The sequence below is a fragment of the Notothenia rossii genome (assembly GCF_949606895.1).
Source record: "Notothenia rossii genome assembly, chromosome: 6".
Lineage (NCBI taxonomy): Eukaryota > Metazoa > Chordata > Actinopteri > Perciformes > Nototheniidae > Notothenia > Notothenia rossii.
The window spans coordinates 59,085,903-59,107,529 of NC_136909.1; the positions used below are offsets into that span (position 1 = coordinate 59,085,903).

At 41.4% G+C, this 21,627-nt stretch overlaps 2 protein-coding genes and 1 long non-coding RNA gene across 4 annotated transcripts in view; 1 reads left to right on the forward strand and 2 right to left on the reverse strand.

The window, feature by feature from the left end:
- The window catches only part of LOC307042245 (uncharacterized protein), a 492,007-nt gene that overhangs the window by 97,270 nt on the left and 373,110 nt on the right, over positions 1–21,627 (reverse strand). The window lies entirely within an intron of this gene.
- LOC307044104 lies at positions 614–2,541 on the reverse strand. Of its 2 annotated transcripts, none has more exons than XR_013809522.1 (3): positions 2,424–2,541; positions 1,774–1,876; positions 614–1,451 (listed from the first exon to the last, which is right to left on the reverse strand). It is a non-coding gene; the product is annotated as an uncharacterized lncRNA (long non-coding RNA). The 2 variants fall into 2 exon arrangements; XR_013809523.1 differs by having other exon boundaries at positions 2,256–2,493.
- The window catches only part of LOC307042868 (adhesion G protein-coupled receptor A2-like), a gene marked incomplete at its 3' end in the record, with an annotated part of 148,307 nt that continues 136,733 nt past the window's right edge, over positions 10,054–21,627 (forward strand). Inside the window, exon 1 of the mRNA XM_079687032.1 lies at positions 10,054–10,881. Coding sequence (XP_079543158.1) covers positions 10,664–10,881 — 218 coding nt within the window. The 5' untranslated portion in view covers positions 10,054–10,663. The remainder of the gene's footprint in view (positions 10,882–21,627) is intronic.

Here is a 21,627-nt window from a genome sequence, read left to right on the forward strand (position 1 = left end):
GCTAGCGTTAGCTTGTTTGGTAAAGGAGTTGGCAAGTCGAGACAGCACTGTGCACCTAAATGTAACTCTTGACATCATATAGAATTATAGATATATTATAGGTGCAGAGAGGAGTTGGTTTATTGTGCCCCAATGTAAATCGTCATGTGAGAGTTAAAGGACGGTCAACAATATAATGTACCTTGGTCAGTTTGGATTTATCGTGACATCTATTCTTAATTAAAGTGAATTTATTTGTATTTCAGTCAGTCATTTGTTTGTATGTAGGTGTGGGACATTCCAAATGTTCCAAAAGTGAGCACTCCACGAATGGACAACAGTTTGCCAGGGTAAAATAAAACATTGTCAACATATTATTTTGTGCCACAAGAAGCAGAATGTTTTAACAGTACAGTAATTTGAATATATTTGTTGTTTACCTTTATCAGACCTCTCAGGCACCCACAACCAGCGTCTGATCGGGTAAGAGTAATTAAAAATGGAATTATACCATGTAGGTTTGAATTTGTGAACATAAAATCAATAAATACCTTTGTGTGCACTTATTTTCTGGGTAAAAAAAGGATTGAGCACCAACCCCATTCCAGGAAGAGGTCCAGTCTGCCCCGGGTCAGAACAACTTCTATAGGTAAACGGTGTTGACAGTTGCATCGTGACACAGTTGTTTGCTGTGTATCTTTATTTTACATTTGTTTGTTTGTATAGCCTCCAATCACAGTGGGTAACATTGCCAGGAAGCAGAACAATTATACTTTCATACATTTACAAATGACACCCACAATATCTGACATCTTAGTGAAGACGATACAAAAAACACCCACAAATATTTTTCAAAGATCAGATATTGTTTGTTGCATCCATTTCAAATGTTTACAAGGATTGTGCAGGAGTATTATAAACGTGCTGTTGTCAGTTTAGAACCCAATGTATTAAAAAAACAGGAAGAGGATCGACATTCTTTTGTAAATATGACTGTGATGCATATATTATGTATTTGAAAGTAATTATTCAACTGTCTTCTCACTGCAGCAACTACACAAATGGGTATGCACTTATCATTATTGATAGCCAGTCTGAGCCAGAAGACAAAATGGAGCAAAGGTATTAATTGTTACTATTACCACTTAATTTTTCTATTCTATACTGTAAATCTTATTACTAGATTCATCATTTAATATTACAATACATCACGTTGTCTTTCCCAGCACAGAATACCTGACTGCGGAGGACATTGTTGCAAAACTCTCTGCAAAAATAACAAATACATCTTGCAGCAGGTTCAATATTAAAAGAGCCACGTATGGGATGGAGCAATCCGCGGCTTCAAAGGTGCCTCATTCGACCCCTCTCATGAGATGTCAGTTAAGTTCACTGATGATGAGGGACAAACTGAGGATGGAGGGGACACTGGTGGTCCCAAGCGTAAGTTCCTGACCCTCCTTATGGAATGCCTGAGAATGCGAAGAAAACATCACGTTTGTGCCCCATGGTGGTGTGACTTTCCCAGCCGCTCACTGTCTCAAAATCTGATTCTAAATGTATAATGTTCTCTATAAAGATAGAACTAATACTCAATTATGAATGTATAATATAAGCTGTTATGTGTATTTAATCATGGCTTCTACATATTTCACATAAACAGACAATGAAAAAATGTGTCCTTCATGCTGATAACTAGTGTATGCATCTACCAATTAGTATTCTAAACAGAGTAGTGTGTTGAATCCTTATTTCTTGCATTTGAAACAGATGCAATAAAAAAAGTGAACTTACTGTTGTGTTCTTCTGCCAAAAACTGTACATTTTTGCCAAAGGAGCCACAGAACACTTGAACTGTCCCCAGATGTTGGCCACAGAAAGGACAAAACATGGCGGTCTGAAAAGACATACATTGATGTAGTAAATCCATTTAATCAAGTCAATCAAAAACACACAGTCTAAATAGTGGTTAGCTAAATAAATAGAAAGATACATCATGTTTATCGTTGAATCTGTGTTTTGTCTCTCTCCTTGAATGTCTTCTCTATATTTGTTCTTGAGCATGTCTAATGCAAACTACTATCCTGTCATTACTTTGTCCCTCTTCACATGTTGTCACTTCTCTTTCTCTCTCTCTCTCAATTCAATAGCTTTATTAGCATGACCATAGTTACAGACAATTGCTAAAGCTCTGTGTAGTTGCAACATCTATACACAAATACATACATATAAACAAACTGCTAAGAATTCAAATGTCCTTTTTCCGCGGTACTCACTATGGCCCGTGTTATTTGCCTGCACTTGATTTGTCATCTCTTTTGACAATGTTCTTCCCTCACTTTATCTTCTCTTCACGTGAAGCTCTCCTCTCCTCAGCTGGTGTAGTAGTTAGGCACGCTAACGCTAGCTATATATGACGCTCTATGTATAAAAACAAAACGTACCTTCTTATCTTTCTCCACTTAAATGAACTTTCTTTCCTCCCGATTTCCATCACTCTTGTTCGTTCTCTATGTCTGGTCAGACATCAATCTGTTCCACGTAGCGCACCCCCTAGAGGCCTGGAGCACTTCTGGGATTTGTGCGTTCTTTGGACTTTGCATATCGTTTTGGTATTTCCAGCGTTTTTTTGTTGCGTTTGTTTTCGGGGTTTGTGTGTTGTATTTAGTTTGCATCATTTCTGTAAATGCAGCGTTTTTCTGTTGTAGTTGTTTTCAGGGTTTGTTTGTTTTTCATTTCATTATTTGCAGGTGTTTCCTGCTTATGTATGCGTTTTGGGCCGTTGTGCAGCGTTTGCACCTCCCGGCCACCGTAGTTTTAACATATAGAAGCTTCAGACATTCATTGGTCGAGTATTAATTGATGTATTTTATATTTACAGTATGTTATCTGAGCACAGACCTTATGTCAATTTTACCCGCAGCTGTTTTTTGAATGTATGTAACTTTTTTTCAATCAAATATTATCAATCAATCAATGTTTATTTATATAGCCCAATATCACAAGTGTTACATTTGTCTCAGTGGACTTCACAGTTTGTACAGAATATCAGTATGACAATACGACACCCTCTGTCCTTAGACCCTCACATCGTACAAGGAAAAACTTCCAGAGAAAACCCAGTTTAAAGGGAAAAATGGGAGAAACCTCAGGGAGAGCAACAGAGGAGGGATCCCTCTCCCAGGACGGACAGACGTGCAATAGATGCCGTGTATAAATTGAAAAGATAATACATTTGCAACATAGGTAGTCCAAATGTTTGGAAATGCATGTGTGTATAATAAGAAGATGAATCCACGAGGATATCCATCCAGGACTTATGATCCAGGACCACAGCCACGACTCAAGATCCAGGACTCGCAATCCATGACACAGGACCGCAGGATCATCCATGACTCCGGATCCCGGCGTATATAGACACCAAAAAGAAAGACATTTGGGGAAGCTGGGTTAATCGGAACATGAGAGTACACAGGTATAGACAGAGAGAAGGAAGAAGTAAGATGTCCCCCGACAAACTAAGCCTATATCAGCAAAACTAGGGGCTGAATCTAATCAGCCCTAACTATAAGCTTTATCAAAAAGGAAGGTCTTAAGCGCACTCTTAAAAACGGATAGGGTGTCTGCCGTCCGAACACAAACTGGAAGCTGATTCCACAAAAGTGGAGCTTGATAAGAAAAGGCTCTGGCTCCCATTGTACTTTTAGAGACTCTAGGAACAACCAACAACCCTGCATTCTTGGAACGCAATGCCCTAGTAGGACAATAGGGTATAATGAGTTCTTTAAGGTAAGATGGCGCCTGCCCATTAAGGGCTTTGTAGGCGAGAAGAAGAATTTTAAATTCTATCCTGTGTTCTATAGGGAGCCAGTGTAAGGCAGCCAGAACAGGAGTAATGTGGTCCCTTTTCCTAACTCTGGTTAGTACACGAGCTGCAGCATTTTGAATCAGCTGAAGCGACTTGACTGACTTCTTGGTACACCCTGATAATAAGGAGTTACAATAATCCAGCCTTGAAGTAACAAATGCATGGACTAGTTTCTCTGCATCGTTTTGAGGCAAGATATGCCTGATTTTTGCAATGTTACGTAGATGGAAGTAGGCGGTCCTTGAAATTGATTTTATGTGGGTGTTAAAGGATAAATCCTGATCAAATATAACACAAAGATTCCTTACAGTCTCACTGGAGGCCAAATTAATGCCATCCATAGTTAATATATCTTTAGATAATTTGTTTCGTAGATTCTTCGGGCCAAGTACAATAACTTCAGTTTTGGTCATGTTTAACATCAAAAAATGTAAGGTCATCCACGTTTTTAAGTCCTTGAGGCAGTCTTGAATTTTATTTAGATGATTAATTTCATCAGGCTTGATTGATAAATATAGTTGAGTATCATCCGCATAACAATGAAAGTTTACAGAATGATTCCTTATAATATTGCCTAACGGAAGCATATATAGGGTGAACAAATTAGGTCCAAGCACTGAGCCCTGTGGCACTCCATGGCTAACTTTGGTGTGCATGGAAGATTCATCGTTGACACGTACAAACTGAGAGCGTTCAGATAAATAGGACCTAAACCAGCCTAAAGCAGTTCCCTGTATGCCAACTAAGTGCTCTAGTCTTTGCAATAGGATATCATGGTCGATAGTATCAAATGCAGCACTAAGATCGAGCAAGACAAGAATAGAGACAAGTCACTTGTCAGAGGCTATTAGAATGTCATCTGTGACTTTAACCAGAGCTGTCTCTGTGCTATGTTGTGTTCTAAAGCCAGACTGAAAATCTTCAAATAAATCATAGTTTTTTAAGTAATCACACAGCTGTTTTGCGACTGCTTTCTCAAGAATTTTTGAGAGGAACGGAAGATTAGAAATAGGTCTATAGTTGGCTAAAACCTCTGGATTGAGGTTGTGCTTTTTAAGAAGCGGTTTTATCACTGCTACTTTGAATGATTGTGGAACATAGCCTGATAATAAAGAAATATTCATAATATTTAATAAAAAAGTGCTAATTAATGGAAAAACTTCTTTTAACAGCTTAGTTGGAATCGGGTCTAAGATACACGTTGATGGTTTAGAAGAGAGAATCATTGAATTGAATTGTTCAAGGTTTATGGCTGAAAAGCATTCTAGTTTACTATCTAGTGTAATATTAGAACTTACATTTCCGGGAGCTGTTGATAACACTATACTGGTCAAAGGCAAGAGGTCATTGATTTTGTTTCTAAGAGTAACAATTTTATCGTTAAAAAAGCACATAAAATCATTACTACTGAGTGCTATGGGAATAGAAGGCTCAGTCGAGCTGTGGCTCTCTGTCAGCCTGGCTACAGTGCTGAAAAGAAATCTTGCATTATTCTTATTCTCATCTATTAATGAAGAGTAGTATGCTGCTCTCGCTTTACGCAGTGCTTTCTTATATTCATTGAGAGTAATATGCCAAATTAAACGAGATTCTTCAAGTTTAGTGGAACGCCATATCCTTTCAAGTTGTCTCGACTTTTGCTTTATTTTGCGGGTTTCGGCATTCTGCCATGGAGCTAATCTATGTTGTTTTATTTTCTTCTTTTTCAAAGGAGCAACAGAGTCTAATTTTATTCGCAGCGCATCTGTAGCACTATCAACAACATGATCAATTTGGGGTGGTGTACATTTTGTATAAGTTTCCTCCCCTACATGCAGACATGCTATCGAGTTAAGTATTGGTGGAATCTCTTCCTTAAATTTGGCTATAGCACTAACAGATAGGTTTCTGCTGCAGGAGCTTTTGGCTAATGCTTTGTAGTCTAGTAACAGTACTTCAAAAGTTACTAAGAAATGGTCGGATAAAGCAGGATTATGCGGTTCGACTAATAGTTGCTTAATTTCAATACCATAAGTCAGAACAAGGTCGAGAGTGTGATTATAGCAGTGGGTTGGTTTATTTACACTCTGACAGAAACCAACAGAATCTAATATAGAGTTAAATGCAACAGTAAGGCTATTTTTATCATCGTCAACATGAATATTAAAGTCACCTACGATAATTACTTTATCTGTTTTAAGTACCAAAGCTGATAAAAACTCAGAGAATTCTGATAAGAATTCTGAATAAGGACCTGGTGCACGGTACACTGTAACAAATAAGATTGGTTGCAAAGTTTTCCAGGTCGGATGCGTAAGACTGAAAATGAGGCTTTCAAAGGAGGTATAATTTAATTTTTGTTTAGTATTGATAAGTAAACTTGAGTCAAAGATTGCTGCAACTCCACCTCCTCGGCCCGTGCCTCGGGCAATATGAGTATTGATATGGCTGGGTGGAGTGGCCTCATTTATGCTGACATATTCTTCATGTCTCAACCAAGTTTCAGTGAGACAGCATATATCAATATTATAATCTGATATTAAATCATTTACCAGTATTGCTTTAGATGCTAGAGATCTTATGTTTAAGAGACCACATTTAATCTTCCTGTTTTGTTGCACTGTAGTAGTTGTTACATTTACTTTTATTAGGTTATTATGTATGACACCTCTATTAGGTTTTACCTTAAATTGTCCTTGGGCAGACACACACACCGTTAATATTGGGTATTTTATTGGGGTCGGGATTCCTATGGATGACTGCCTAGGAGAGAGCGCAGAGAAGCGTGTAAGACTGCGACTCTGCCTCCTGGTCTCAACTCCAGTTTGTCATGGATTAAGTCCACAGAGCCCTGAAATGTTTGCCGAAATGAGATTTGCCCCTTCCAAAGTAGGATGAATGCCGTCTCTCTTAATCAGACCAGGTTTTCCCCAGAAGGCTGTCCAATTATTCACGAAGCCCACATTGTTTGCTGGGCACCACTAAGACAACCAGCGCTGAAATGATGACATGCGGCTATACATGTCATCATTGATCAGATTGGGGAGGGGACCAGAGAAGATTACGGTGTCCGACATTGTTTTAGCATAACTACACACCGACGCCACATTAAGTTTGGTGCATTCTGATTGGCGTAAACGAACATCATTACCACCGACGTGAATAACAATCCTACTGTATTTACGTTTATTTTTAGCCAGCAGTCTAAGATGCGCCTCAACGTCGCCCGCTCTTAAAGTTGTACCTAAACAAAACACAAGTCTAAGACCAAGTGTTTAAATAAGCACTGGTAGCGATATGTTATACTTCATGCTATCTGCACAAACCATATCATATGAAAAGCTGAGAGTCCACAGATTGTATTGGTATAAATTTAATCCGATCAAAACTCACTGTTCTACATAGAACATTGTACCTTGAAAATTAATAGCGGGTACATTTGAACCGTTGGCGGTTTTAGGTATTAGACCCTCCAGAAAAACGCGATTCTGCGATCGCAGAATTTACCGCATAATCAGCAAAATGGCGCAGAATTTTAAAAGGCCGCATATTTATCAAAAGGCCGCATAATCCCCACATTTTTCCACACAAAGTTGAGAAAAAAAAAAGTTAACTCGTCTTGAGGTAAAGTAGTCATGATGATGACATGACGTCATCAGCTCGCGCATCACAGAAGGTAAACAACACCGTGGAGTGAACGTGTGGAACTCACACGAGAGAGAAAACACCAAGATGAAAAAATCTGATCCATCTCATTTACCGACGAATATTTCTGCTAAAGACCGGGCAAAGCAGTACCCCGATGTCTTTCACGAAAGTGGGGGGAAAGTATTCTGCACCCCGTGCAACTGTGTGTTGGAGCACTAGAGAAAGTCGATGGTGACGACCCACTTTGATTCATTCAAACATTCGAAAATGCTTTCTGCTGCTGCGGACAAGAAAGCCAAACAACTCAGGTTCACCGAGGCATCAACCTCCAAAACCCTTTCGAGGGGCTATAATAAACGAAGTGAGTAGCCTACAAGATTGAAGCTGGTCAGATAACGAACGAGTTATAGCCCAATTGCTTTTACAATAAATAAACATTGAATGTGTTTAATTTAATAGGAAAGGGGTTTAACGTTAGTGGCAGGTTGTGTGTTAGAGAGAATAAATAAGACAGCCCAATATTTAAAAAAAAACTATTTTTTCACAACTTTCAGCATATTTCGCAACTTCCCGCAATTTCACCGCATAAAATCACATAAAAACCCTGCATGTTTAAAAGCATAATCAAGGATTTTTGCCGGCGTTTTTCTGGAGGATCTAAGTTATACAGCGACCTCTGGCGGTTCTAGTGTTAAACATTCATCGCAAGACCGTGGTGTAATTCGCATCATATCCTTACACCTCGCTTTACACAGGTGCCCGCCTCGCATAAACCAAATGGAGTGTTTCAGTAAGTGAGAACATGTCAATAATAAACGTGTCAATAAACATCAGATTTACAAGTGTTTCCTGACTCCTCTCGTAAAGTGCCTGATCCCTGCAGCAGCTTCACATTATAGCTCATCAAACTCAAGCGATACGGATCATGAAACCTTACCATGACACTGCAACCTAATATAAAAAACATTATTTCAGAGGACACTATATGTGTAAAAAGCGATATGTGTTTGATTGTAAGGGTTAGGCTTCCCTGTGAATCCTTATAGGAATATAACTAGACTTGATTTAGATCATTCTCACTGTGTGTACTGGCCACAGAAAGTGGATACAAACAGTTCCTTTGCAGCTGTTCCCGGGTAAATGAAGAGAGAATAAAACAAACACTTTTCATCCGGCCGTGTAAATGTTTGTGTTTGAGAGATCATGCCTGACTCACATGCAGTGCACCGCTGCAGATCCTGAAATGGGACCCAGGGACCTTCGGTGACACCTGGGAGTGGCAGCATTGAGAAATAGTTCAAATTCATCGTCTGGTAGCTGATCGGATGATTTACTCTGCTTTTAGTGTTGCTTTCCAGGAATTTAACCCATCTGTGAGAGGAATGAAAGGAGACAGTCTTGTGGTTTATTGATATCACATGTTATCAAATGGTAGTCTGTGGCCTCATGTATCAGTTTGGGATTGTAAACGTTAAGAAGCCCACACTTGAGTCTGTCAGGATTCTGCAGGGAGAGACTTTTCTATATTAACAAGAAATTTCCCCAAAACAAAACAATAAAAACTAAAGATAATCACACTGACACAAACCGAACAATCAAACCAATGCATCCTGATGAATACACAAGTTATATGATCTAATATCAAACATTAAAGATGTAATTAGAAGAAATATGAAAAAATAGGTATAGAAAATGTTAAATTAAAAAAAAGCTTTATCCTGCAAATATATATACATTCATGTGTGGAAAACTGACTTAAAAATGACAAAATACATATTATTTGAAACTCTCTAAATGCTCTTTTTAATAAAAAGAAGAGCAAAAAAAAAACTTTTAAATTAGATAAACAAATAAATAAAATGTTATGATATGCAGGGAGTAAACATCTTAATCTTTCAAAATAAACTTTTTCCTTAGAATAAATCTGATTAGGTATATATCTGTCTGTTACATCACCTTAATAAAAAACTGTCTTCATTTGAGTTCATTTCAACTCTATGGAAGAGGATTGGGGCCAAATGCAATACAAAAAGGGACCAAATGTGAATTTATTTTCTGATTTCTGAATAAAGTAGGAATTCTGATGTTTTTTCATGTATACTAAGCCAAATTCCTCGTATGTGTTAACCTATTTGGCAACAAATCTGTTTCTGATTTTGATTCTCTTCCACAACCCCAAATAAACTTCTATTACATGAAAAAAACATCTTAGAACTTTGATCAAATCAATAGATTTTCAGGGAAGATGCATTAGATCCTTTCGAAAATTAAACATTTCCCACAAACATTATCATAATAGTAATAACTGTCTGTAACATCCGTTGATTAAAAAATGCCTTTATTTGAGTTTATTTCAACCCCACCCAAATGCAAAAAGAAATAGTGATCTTTTTTTTCTGAGTTTCGAATTTTTAATTGGATGATGTTACAGACAATTATATTACTATTATTTTGTCTTTTACTCAAAAGAGCATTTAGAGAGTTTTCAAATAATAGGTCTCCAAATCTTGCCCTTATCCTCTTCCATAGAACCAATTTAAATACACCAAAAAAACCATGTTATAACTTTGATCAAATTAAATAATTTTCAGGGAGCATAAATTAGATCCTTTAAAAATAAATATATTCGAAAACTAAATTATTTAATAACACAACTGTCTGTAACGTCACCCCAAAACGCGACTCTTCTGACTCAGCGTTCCTTCAAATATTCAACATTTCCCAGTAGCAGAGGGTGGGGGGCGGGGTAAGACTTTGTGGACACTGCGCAACAAGTCCAAGGGCGCAAGAAGTGGATGATAAGAGTGAATGGCACTGCGGCATGCAGGAGCTCCAACAGGAGGCGGATTGTTACTGGATGATCACTTTCTACCTACACATCCCACCATGTATCTCCCGCGTGGAGAGGATGTGTCGCACTGAAGTTGATCCGGACTTTGAAAGCGCGCGGCTGGAAGTTTTCCTGCATGACACAGCAAAGAAAGAAAGTGTTACGAGACAGAATGTCAGAGATTCAGTGATTCAGCGATTATTTACCTCCCATCCCTGTTTGATCGTAAAAGTGTGGACGCAGCAGGTGATCGCTGAGATTTTGGACCTCGATCACAGGCGGATTAATGTGAAATGGTCCCGATTTGTCTCAGGAGCTGGGAGGATATAACCTGAACGAAAAAGGAATCAGAGTCCACCATGAGTGCGCTGGTTCTGCTGTGCGTAATAGCCGGGTTGTTGCGCTCCAGCCTGGGCAACAGGAACTGTCCGGACCTGATTGTGGAAAGCTGCCACTGCTCCGCGGAGAGGTCCAAGCAGCTGAGCCGGCAGCAGGTCCTGGTTAGGGTGGTGTGTGACGATGTGGAGCTGATGGACACCCTGCAGCCCAGCTTCCTGCCCAACAGAACCGTGTCCCTGTGAGTAGATAAACACACGGTACTGCCAAAACCCCTCAGAGTCATGGGTTCTATACTGAGGTAAAAGTACTGAGACCATGCCTGAACATACTCTATTACAACATTCAAAATGCTACTTCAGTAAAAGTAGTTTGATTATCAGCTAAATATACTTTTGGGGTGAATTTAACAAAGTACATTTACAAAAGTATGTTTACTAGTGGTGGAAGAAGTACTCAGATCCTATACTTAAGTAAAGTACTGATACTACAGTCTAAACATACTCCATTACAAATTCAAAATGCTACTTCAGTAAAAGTACAGTTTGATTATCAGCTAAATATACTTTTTGGGGAGGGGGAATTTAACAGAAGTGTCACATTTACAAAAGTGTTTTACTAGTGGTGGAAGAAGTACTCAGATCATATAGGCTAGTTAAGTAAAAGTACTGATACCACATTCTAAACATACTCCATTACAAATTCTAAATGTATCAGTAAAAGTACAGTTTGATTATCAGCTGAATATACTTTTCGGGGGAGTTTAACAAAGAACATTTGCAAAAGTATTTTACTTAAGTAGTTTTCGTGGAGAGAGAAGTACTCAGATCCTATACTAAAGTAAAAGTACAGTTTGATTATCAGCTAAATATACTTTTCGGGGGAGTTTAACAAACAACATTTGCAAAAGTATTTTACTTAAGTAGTTTTCGTGGAGAAAGAAGTACTCAGATCCTATACTAAAGTAAAAGTAATCATACCACAGTATAGGAATACTCTGTTACAAGTAAAAGTCCTGCATTGACAATGGTACTTAAGTATGATGAGAAACATTTTAGTATTTGGTGTAAAAGTATTCATTCTAAACAATGGCCTATTTCAAATAATATAAGGTAAATAAGTATTATCAGCTAGATGTACTTCAGGTAATTCAAAGGTAAAGGTATACTTGTTATGCAGAATGGATCTTTGCATAGTATTATATTATTTAGCGCTTTCGCACCGGAGTACTCCTTAGTTCGCGCAAACCTTTTCACCCCCAGATCGTCCCTGCAAGCGAGGTAGTACTTTCCTGGGGATGAAATGCTTCGTGGGTGTGTCGGCCACGCTAACAATTGCTGATTGGCTGGGCGAATTGCAAACCACGCCCCGTAAAACTCAGAAAAGTTTTGTGAAGCCGCCATTTTATTTGCCCAGCGCACCAACGGAGAGAGACTAACTTATGGCAACACAAAAGGAAGCATGGGAGCGAACAGACCCCTTATGTACCGCTGTACATGAGGCCTCTGTTCGCTCCCATGTTTATGGCAGTATACGCCATGAAATTGTTTGCGGCCTGCCAGTAAACCCAAAGCAAAAGAAGAAGTGACGTCAGCGGCTTCATTTTCCTAATCCTCCCTCGGGGACTTATTCCAGTGAGAACGCGATCTATAGGACAGTTCGAGGGACTAAAGCAGTGGTTCTCAAACTTTTTCTGTCAGGCCCCCCCTTTGGAGAAAAAGAAAAGTCGGGCCCCCCCAACACAAATAGTCAGGCTCAGTGGCGGCGCGAGAGATTCTATTTTGGGGGTGCTGTGGGCTAGCTTAACATTTCATAGAGGGTGCTTTTAGGGTTTCCCATTAATGTAGCGGTCGCTACGGTGGAATTTTCTACTGCAACAATCCCCACGCACATGTAACGGGTCACAACCGTAAGCGACCTGTTATCGATCAGGAAACACATCGAAGCATCTAGGTGTCTTTTCTGGCATTTATTCTGAGAACAAAACACAATATCCTCCTTAAATCCACGCTGCACATCTTTACAAAAGAAAAGAAAAGAAGGATTAACATGTAAACAAACAAAATGACGCAGATCGCGTCTAATTCCCGCCAAACCAAACCACAGATATCACTAAAAACATACAATTTCCTACGGTGAAAACCAAACAAAAATGGGTCAACAAGGTACCCAAATTAACACTCAACAACACACATCACTTCCATCAACCCAAACAGCCGGTCCATCACACAAAACCGCAATGATTTGTAACGCCTCTCCCAGCACAGCTTACCCTCCGCAGCACTCACTTCAATGTGAGGGGAAGCGGAAATGACATACAGGAAATAGAAAAAGATGTGCAACGGGAAAGTGTTCCCACCAGAAACATAACTCAAAAACATCAAAAGTAAACAATCTCATAAAAATAAAATTCACAACCCATTATAAATCGTAATTTATAACTACATTTATGTCTACACATTTTTAACTCCGTTACGCACACCCCCACTGAATTTTACTGAATATGAGCATAGACTACATAATAGTCACCTGTCATTACACCACATCACAGAATAAACAACACCGAGGGGTTTTACATAAAACAAACCAACATGAAATGTATCCCTTTAGGATGAAGTGGTATGAGAGCAGCGCGTATCTCTCAACCCAGCAACTGTTAACAGAGTGCCTTATACACCCCCACTAAAATCCCTACACATAGTGTAGTACAGCTCATCACAAAAGAAAAGAAAATCAGCAGAGTGTAACATCAAAGTCAATATCTCGGAAAACAAACAAAAATAGAAATAAACACATTACTGTCCAAGACCCTTAAACAGTAAAAGCTCGAAATGCAGACCTTCAAACAGGCTTAACATTAAACCTGACTGGTATAACGTCCTGTCGGGACATGGTCTGTATCAGTCTGTCCACGGGTTTGACCAGCCTGCCAAGTCGTGTTCTAAACTGAGTCTGCACAGTGGAAAGGAAAGACTGTGCTCGTGAAATCTGGTCAACGGAATTTAACACCTCTGAGTCAGTACCCCAAGTCACGGTGTCAGAGTCCGACAGTCCCACTTGCGATCGAGAGTCCACAGCAGTCACAAGCCCAGAAACACAGGATACAGTGTCATCCGGCAGAACCGAGATGCCTCGGGGGTTAGAGGAAGTGCTCTGCAGGTCAGAAACATCAACTTCTGATGGACCTGGTGTGGACAGTTCTGTGATCCATGCTATGGTTCTCCTTTCAGAATCCACAGAGTTCGGACCGGTCAACGGGCTCTGACTTTCGCCATCTGGTACAGATGAGTTCATGTCACATTCAACATCAAGACTCCCACCGGCCGCACTAGGAGACACTCCACCACCCTGAGATTTGGACTCTTCATTTACACTCACAAGGACAGCCTCTGAAGTCGACGAATCTGTAACAGGCTCGGATGAAGCAAGTTCAAATGTTTCACTAACGTCTGATCCGTCTCAAACAGGGAGAAAACTAACCAGAATCAACAGGTTCCTGTGGATAACTTTCTCCTGACCACTGACCGTGTCACGGATCCTGAATGTATGTGTCCCTTTGTTCATGTCCATGACAGTGTAGATAGTAGAGTCCCATCTGTCAGCAAGCTTCTTCTTGCCTCTGTCTCTCCTGTTGGCAATTAACACCCTGTCACCAACGTCAATGGTAGAGCCTTTCACTTTCCTGTTGTACAACTGTGCATGTCTGCGCGGCTCCTTTCCAGCATGAGCCTGAGCGACCTCCATTGCTTCTTTCAGGTCAACAGCAAGACAGGCTACATATTTGTTGTAACTCATCACAGCAGAGTCATGGAAGACTGTACTAAAAAGCACATCAACAGGTAGGCGAGGGACACGGCCAAACATGAGGTAGAAAGGCGCATATCCCGTTGTCTCGTGGGCTGTACAGTTGTACATGAATGTTAAGGTCTGTAACCGTCTTGGCCAGTCACTTTTCTCCTCAGGCGGCAATGCACGAATCATACCACCTAGGGTGCGGTTGAAACGTTCCACACTCCCATTTTCCATGGGGTGGTAGGGGGTTGTGTGTGACTTTCTGAGGCCAGACACTCTGAGAAGCTCACTTATGAGATGACTCTCAAAGTTAGCACCTTGATCACTATGGATCCTCTCAGGAAATCCATACACACAGAAGTACCGATCCCACAGCACTTTCGCGACTTGTTTAGCTGTTTGGTCCCTACATGGAAATCCCTGAGCCATCTTTGTGAAATGGTCTGTTATTACTAGAACATCGATGGACTTGTTCTTGGAGTCTTCAGCTGACCAAAAGTATATACAGACTAGTTCCAGCGGCCTTGTAGATGTTATACTCTCCAAAGGGGCTCTCCCATCAGGCTCAGCTGTCTTACTCACTATGCATTTCTGACAATGACGCACATAATCTCTCACGTCTCTGTCCAAACTTGGCCAAAAGAACCTCTGTCATGTTAAACTAAGAGTTCTGGACTGTGCTTGGTGTCCGGCTCGGTCATGGACCATTTGCAAAACGATTGTCTTGAGTGAATCAGGAACAACATACTGGAAACGTTTGGCTTTCGTCTTGTGGTCTCTCAAAACTCTGTACAAAACACCATCATTGACAACTAATTGTCCCAGTGTTTGAGGCACTTTGTGACAGTAACAGGCTCTCTGAACTTCTCTCTCCTTGAAGGTCTCCGAGGCCTCTCCACATAGAACAAGACACGAGAGAGGATTCTATCATCGAGTTGCTTGTCTCGAAAGTCTTTCTCTGTATAGGATGGCAGGGTACCTGAAGCAAGGTGGAACCAACTGAGGTAAGTGTTGTAACACCTCAATAGCACGGACTCTCGAACCAGAAACCCATTCAATATGCGACTGCAACACCGCTGCAACATCTTCCATCACAACAGACTGAGCCTGCATCTGTCCTGGTGTGCACGTGGACTGAGGACTGCAGCTCCCTTGACGGTGTGAATCGTGACCACAAGATGACTTGAATGCATCTCGGACCAAAACACATGATACTTTAGAAACTTCGTTGAGAAGACCATCATAAGCATCCACAAGTAGTCTGTGTCCAACACTCTCTCTGACAAAGGGCACAAGGCTAAGAGCATCAGCTACAACATTTTGCGGACCGGGAATATATTTGATGTCAAAATCATAACTGGCCAGCTTGGCCACCAAGCGTTGCTCAGAACAGTCCAGTTTTGGCTTTGCCAGGATATGAGTCAGCGGGTTATTGTCCGTCCAAACCGTGAACTTGTGGCCCTTTAACCAATGACTAAACTTGTCACACACGGACCACTTCACAGCCAGAAACTCAGACCGGTGCACTGGATAGTTCTTCTGTGACTGAGAGAGTGACTTGCTGGTGAAAGAAATGGGTCTGGCACGTGTATCACCCTCCTGGACTTGAGACAGAACAGCCCCTAATCCATCCAGGGATGCATCAGTTGACAACAAGAATGGACGGGTGAAGTCAGGGTGAGCCAGGACAGCACTGCAGATTAGTGAAGCCTTTAGGTTGCCAAAAGTCTGCTCCTGCTCATGAGTCCAATCAGACTCACACAACCTCCTGCTTGACACTTTGACGTTAGGCCGCTTGCTCTTTCTTTTCACACCTTTCAACAGGTCAAACAGCGGCGTGGCAACAGCAGAGAACAGTGGCACGAAATGCTGATAATAATTGACCATCCCAAGGAAAGATCTTATCCTCTTCTGAGACGGTGTCTTGCCATCCAGCTCCATGAGCTCTTCACTCATCATGTTCGCGATGCTCTCCACCTTAGATGGATCAGTTGAAACACCATTCTCACAAACGATATGGCCGAGAAACTTCACTGTTCTTCGCAGGAAGAAGCACTTCTTGGGGGATAGCTTCAAGTTGTGACCGCGTAGCCTGCTAAACACCATCTCCAGGCGATGTAGAGCTGTCTCCTCATCAGGTGCAAACACCAGCAAATCATCCAAGTAGCACAGCAAGCTCAGATAATTCTGGTCACCAAAGATACTGGTCATCATGCGCATGAAGCTGCCAGGGCTGTTGCATAGACCTTGTAGCAACCGGTTGTACTCGAACAGGCCCATTGGCGTTGTAAAGGCTGAGTACTTCTTGTCATCCTCGTGAAGGGGCATGTTGTAAAAACCCGAGGTCAAATCCATCGTACTGAACAGACAGTTGTCTCCCAATGCTGCCAAACAATCCCCTTGGTGGGGAAGAGGGTGGGCATCCTTCAGCGTCCTCTTGTTCAACCACCGAAAATCTGTGCAGATGCGGAGATCCCCATTTTTCTTCCAAACTAGCACCAAAGGGGAAGCATATTCACTGGTTGATTTCCGGATTATCTCTTTCTCCTCTATCTCATTAAGCACTTGGCATAGTTTTTGGTACTGACCAGGGTACACTCTCCTGTATGGGAGCCTGAACGGTCTGTTGTCTGACAGGTGAATGCGGTGAACGAAAGCCTTCGCCTCACCACAGTCCAGATTATGACGTGAAAATATGTCCTCATACTGTAGAACAAGGTCAGCCACCTTTCCAACACAATCCGCCGACACTTCCCACGAGTCAATGTCAACATTACTGAGCCCAATCGACTTGAGTCGATCTTTGGCTGAATCTGTATCAGCAGCAGGCACACTTTTCTGCGTGTGACAGGACAGGTGATTATCCGAGCTCTCAGCAACATCCATATCTTCGAGTGCAACACAGGAGAATAAATTAGCCAACTTAGCATTACGCCTCAGCAGAATAGACTTGGTTGTTGTGTTGACAAGCTTCAGTGGAACCCATCTATCTCCCCAAAGCGCGGTAACAAGCCTCGCAACCATGATGCCTCTGGGAATAGAGCGGGACGATGTCGGCTCTGTCATGACAGTACTGCCAGGCGAAATGACTGTGTTTTTGGGTAGTTTTCCCCATATGAGATACTCACGACCAGGTTCAAGACAAGTGGCTGAGTTACATCTGACTGTCCCAACCTTGAATGGAACCTCCTCTCCTTTCCAGGGGTCCAAGCCTTACAGCATGGACAGGAAACGTTCAGTCTCTGGGTCAACAGTTGGACAAGGAACAGACACAGTCTTCCAATAGGACTCGCACAGCTTAGATTGACGCAGAACGTGTTTTATGACATTTGTTCCTAATATCAACTCATCGTGCTGCCCTGGGACGACAAGTGTGGGAACCAGAATTTTACAGCCATATACTTCCATTTCCACATCAAACGCACATTTAGGCTTAACACGTAGTCCGCCACATCCAATGAGAACCACATCTACATCAATGCGTTTTTGGTCAGTTATTACTCCAGCTTCTCTCAGTCTCACTTCAGCATTTTCACTAATGCTGCAGGCCATCGAACCACTATCCAACATGCCACCAATCACAGTGTCATTCATCATAACAGGTGTGTAGAAAAGACTGTCACTATTACCAACCCTGTGGATATTCTGATAAAGAACAACAGAGCCATCACAAGAGTCTTTTACTGAATTGTAAACAGTCTCAGCATCTGAAATATCATCAGTGTGGGAGCTAGTGACATGACCTGTACTTCCTCCCTCAGAATACAGGTCCGCTAGTTTCCCTGAGACTGGGAGTCTTTTGTGGGGCAGTTTGGTCTGGTGTGGCTAGGAGCAAAACAGCCAAAGCATAGTCTTTCAGACATACAATGTGAAGTGGTTGTGTGGCTAGCATCATTACAGACCTTGCAGGCAGGCTCTCTGGAATGTTTGCCACTTGAGCTGGGGTGAAACCTCCCACCTTGGGTTGGACGGGCTGTATCATGCTGCTGTACTTTGACCATCATTCCCTGAAAAATGTCCACCATCCTAGAGAGCAGCTTCTCCTCTGACTGTTGGAGATTTTGTGCCAGAGTTGGCACAGGAGCATAACATGCAGCAGAGCGGGGCTCGGACACAGCTGGTACGGGACATGAGAAAGGGGAAGGGGAGTGAAACATATGCGGCTGAGATTGGGTAGAGAGGGACATAGGGCTCGGAGCCTGGCATTGCTCAGGTACTGCTGGGATTTCCATTAGTGAACTGAGCTGCTCGGAGGTGACAGTGGCAGTGTGACTTTTTAACTGACCGACATTAGCAGTCCTGCCGTTAGCTCTTATCTCCCTCTGATAATCATCAATCCTCAGCTGTACATCACGCAAAGTTCATTCGTGGATTGGTTTGCACTTTAAAACACAGGCAAGTTCTGGATCAGGGCAGTACTTAACAAACATGAGAGCCACCTCATTGTTCATGTCCTCTGTCTGCTTTCCTTGTCTGCGCAGGCCCTCAATGGCTAGGTCAGCGGCTCTGTTCACTCTTATCCAGTAATCTACTGGGCTCTCTCTGTGCTTAGGCATTGTGGCATAAAAGTCTGCAAGGGGAAGGCATGAGGAAACATCACTGAAATACTGAAGAAGAATGTCATATATCAGTTCTGGTCTATTCTTTACATCAAGCGCTGCATTACTGCGCAGGGCAATCTTCACAATGTCTCTGGCCTTGCCCATCAGATGAGTAATTATTTCCTCAGACTGTTCCTGCACCGGAACACCTTGTTTTCTGATGTAGATCTTAATAACATCAATCCAGTCATGGACTGAGAGTTTGTCAGTACTGTCACCTTTGAATTTCTGTAACTCTCTGTCAGGTTTAACAGGTACTGTCACATGTGGGATGTCATGTCTGGTAGTCTCACATTGTGTATTGTTATTCACAGAAGCAGCATGACAATCAGTATTCACGTTTACAACACCAGCTGACATCAGCTTTGCTACAATAGATTCACCGATTTGTGCTCCTAACTGTCCTACCATGTCTGTTAGATGATGAATGGCTTCTAAATCACTACCAGGGGTGGAAGTATATGGACCCTCCCTCACAGACAATCTAGCAGGGGTATAACCAGGGCTCTGACCCAACCCAGTGTCAGCATAACCATCCGGTTTAACTGTTGAATGTCCCACTTCCCTACTACTAGCAAGGTCACTAAGCCAAGCACCTCTTCCTTTTGGCAAAATAGGACTTGAAAATGAATTTTCCATGTTCACTGTCGAGACTGTTGATCATAAAATGTACTAGCGTTGTGTTTAACTCTTAAATAAAATGAATTAAGCATACATGGAAAGACACTGCAATGTATGCAAGGACAGGCAATGTAAAACATGAACCCTACAACCACATTCCTTCACAAACTAACCACACAGTAAACTTGAGTGAAGTTCAGGATATCTGCACAGCATCCGCGGCGATGAGCATCAAGCTGATCTGACGATCCGAAGGGTCACGGCACCAGTGTAACGGGTCACAACCCTAAGCGACCTGTTATCGATCAGGAAACACAGCGAAGCATCTAGGTGTCTTTTCTGGCGTTTATTCTGAGAACAAAACACAATATCCTCCTTAAATCCACGCTGCACATCCTCCGCAGCACTCACTTCAATGTCATCTTCAGTATTTATAGATTAAGAAATGAACAAGAAAATCTTATCAAGTAATCACACAAAAATACAAACACAAACATACCTGAGAACAAAACACAATATCCTCCTTAAATCCACGCTGCACATCTTTACAAAAGAAAAGAAAGGAAGGGTTAACATGTAAACAAAGAAAATGACGCAGATCGCGTCTAATTCCCGCCAAAACCACACCACAGATATCACTAAAAAAATACAATTTCCTACGGTGAAAACCAAACAAAAACGGGTCAACAAGGTACCCAAATTAACACTCAACAACACACATCACTTCCATCAACGCAAACAGCCGGTCCATCACACAAAACCACAATGATTTGTAACACCTCTCCCAGCACAGCTTACCATCCGCAGCACTCACTTCAATGTGAGAGGGAAAGCGGAAATGACATACAGGAAATAGAAAAATATGTGCAACGGGAAAGTGTTCCCACCAGAAACATAACTCAAAAACATCAAAAGTAAACAATCTCATAAAAATAAAATTCACAACCCATTATAAATCGTAATTTATAACTATATTTATGTCTACACATTTTTAACTCCGTTACACACACACAAAGTGTACCCGGGACTGAAGGCTGAATAATCAGCTCACGGCATATAGGTGTAAGCAGGGGTAAAGTCCTATTTTTATAGGTGGTGTGTGGACCTCACATAGGGGGGTCCGGGGGCAAGCTCCCCTGGGAAGTTTTTTAAATATTGAAGTTAAAAGCATAAATCTGGTGCACTTTGAGAGCAAAATTAACAGATCTATCTCTCAACACCCATTTGAAACAGAGCTGTAAACAGATTTACTTTTTCTTTCGGGATATTTTACAAATCACTCCCCATTGAAACTTTATTCTTTTTTTAATGTCATATAGTATTTCATACCTGTTTTTAATTTATTCTCTTATTTTTTTATAACTATAATGATCATATAAACGTGGGGCCTCGGAAATAATTGTTTACATTAATGGTGACCAAAATGTTTGAGACCCAGTCTGACAGGAGAGGGCTCTCCTCCACTTTGTTGTTGAAAAAACTCCTTATATCAGTTAGCGTAGCTCGCTAGCACCAGAAGCTAACAACAACAATCTCCGGTACCGGTGCGCTCTCTCTCTCGCTCGCGCACGCACACAAAATGGCTCGTTCCACACACACACAGAGCCGAGCTTTAATGAAACACTGAGACCCAGACGTAATAGTACTGTATCATATTATTTTCGAATCAATAATTTTTCAAAATATGATTTTTTAATTTATTTTTAATAACCATTTTTCCTCCTGGACTCTCGCGCCCCCATTGTCATGCCTCTGCGCCCCCCCACTTTGAGAACCACTGGACTAAAGAGTTCGGGGGGTACTTGATGTGAAAGAGGCTATAATCAGAGGTGGGAGAAATACTTAGATCTTGTACTTAAGTAAAAGTACAAGTACTCAGATCTTGTAGTTCAGTAAAAGTAGAAGTATTCTGATCTTGTACTTAAGTTAAAGTAGAAGTACCAGAGTGTAGGAATACTCTGTTACAAGTAAAA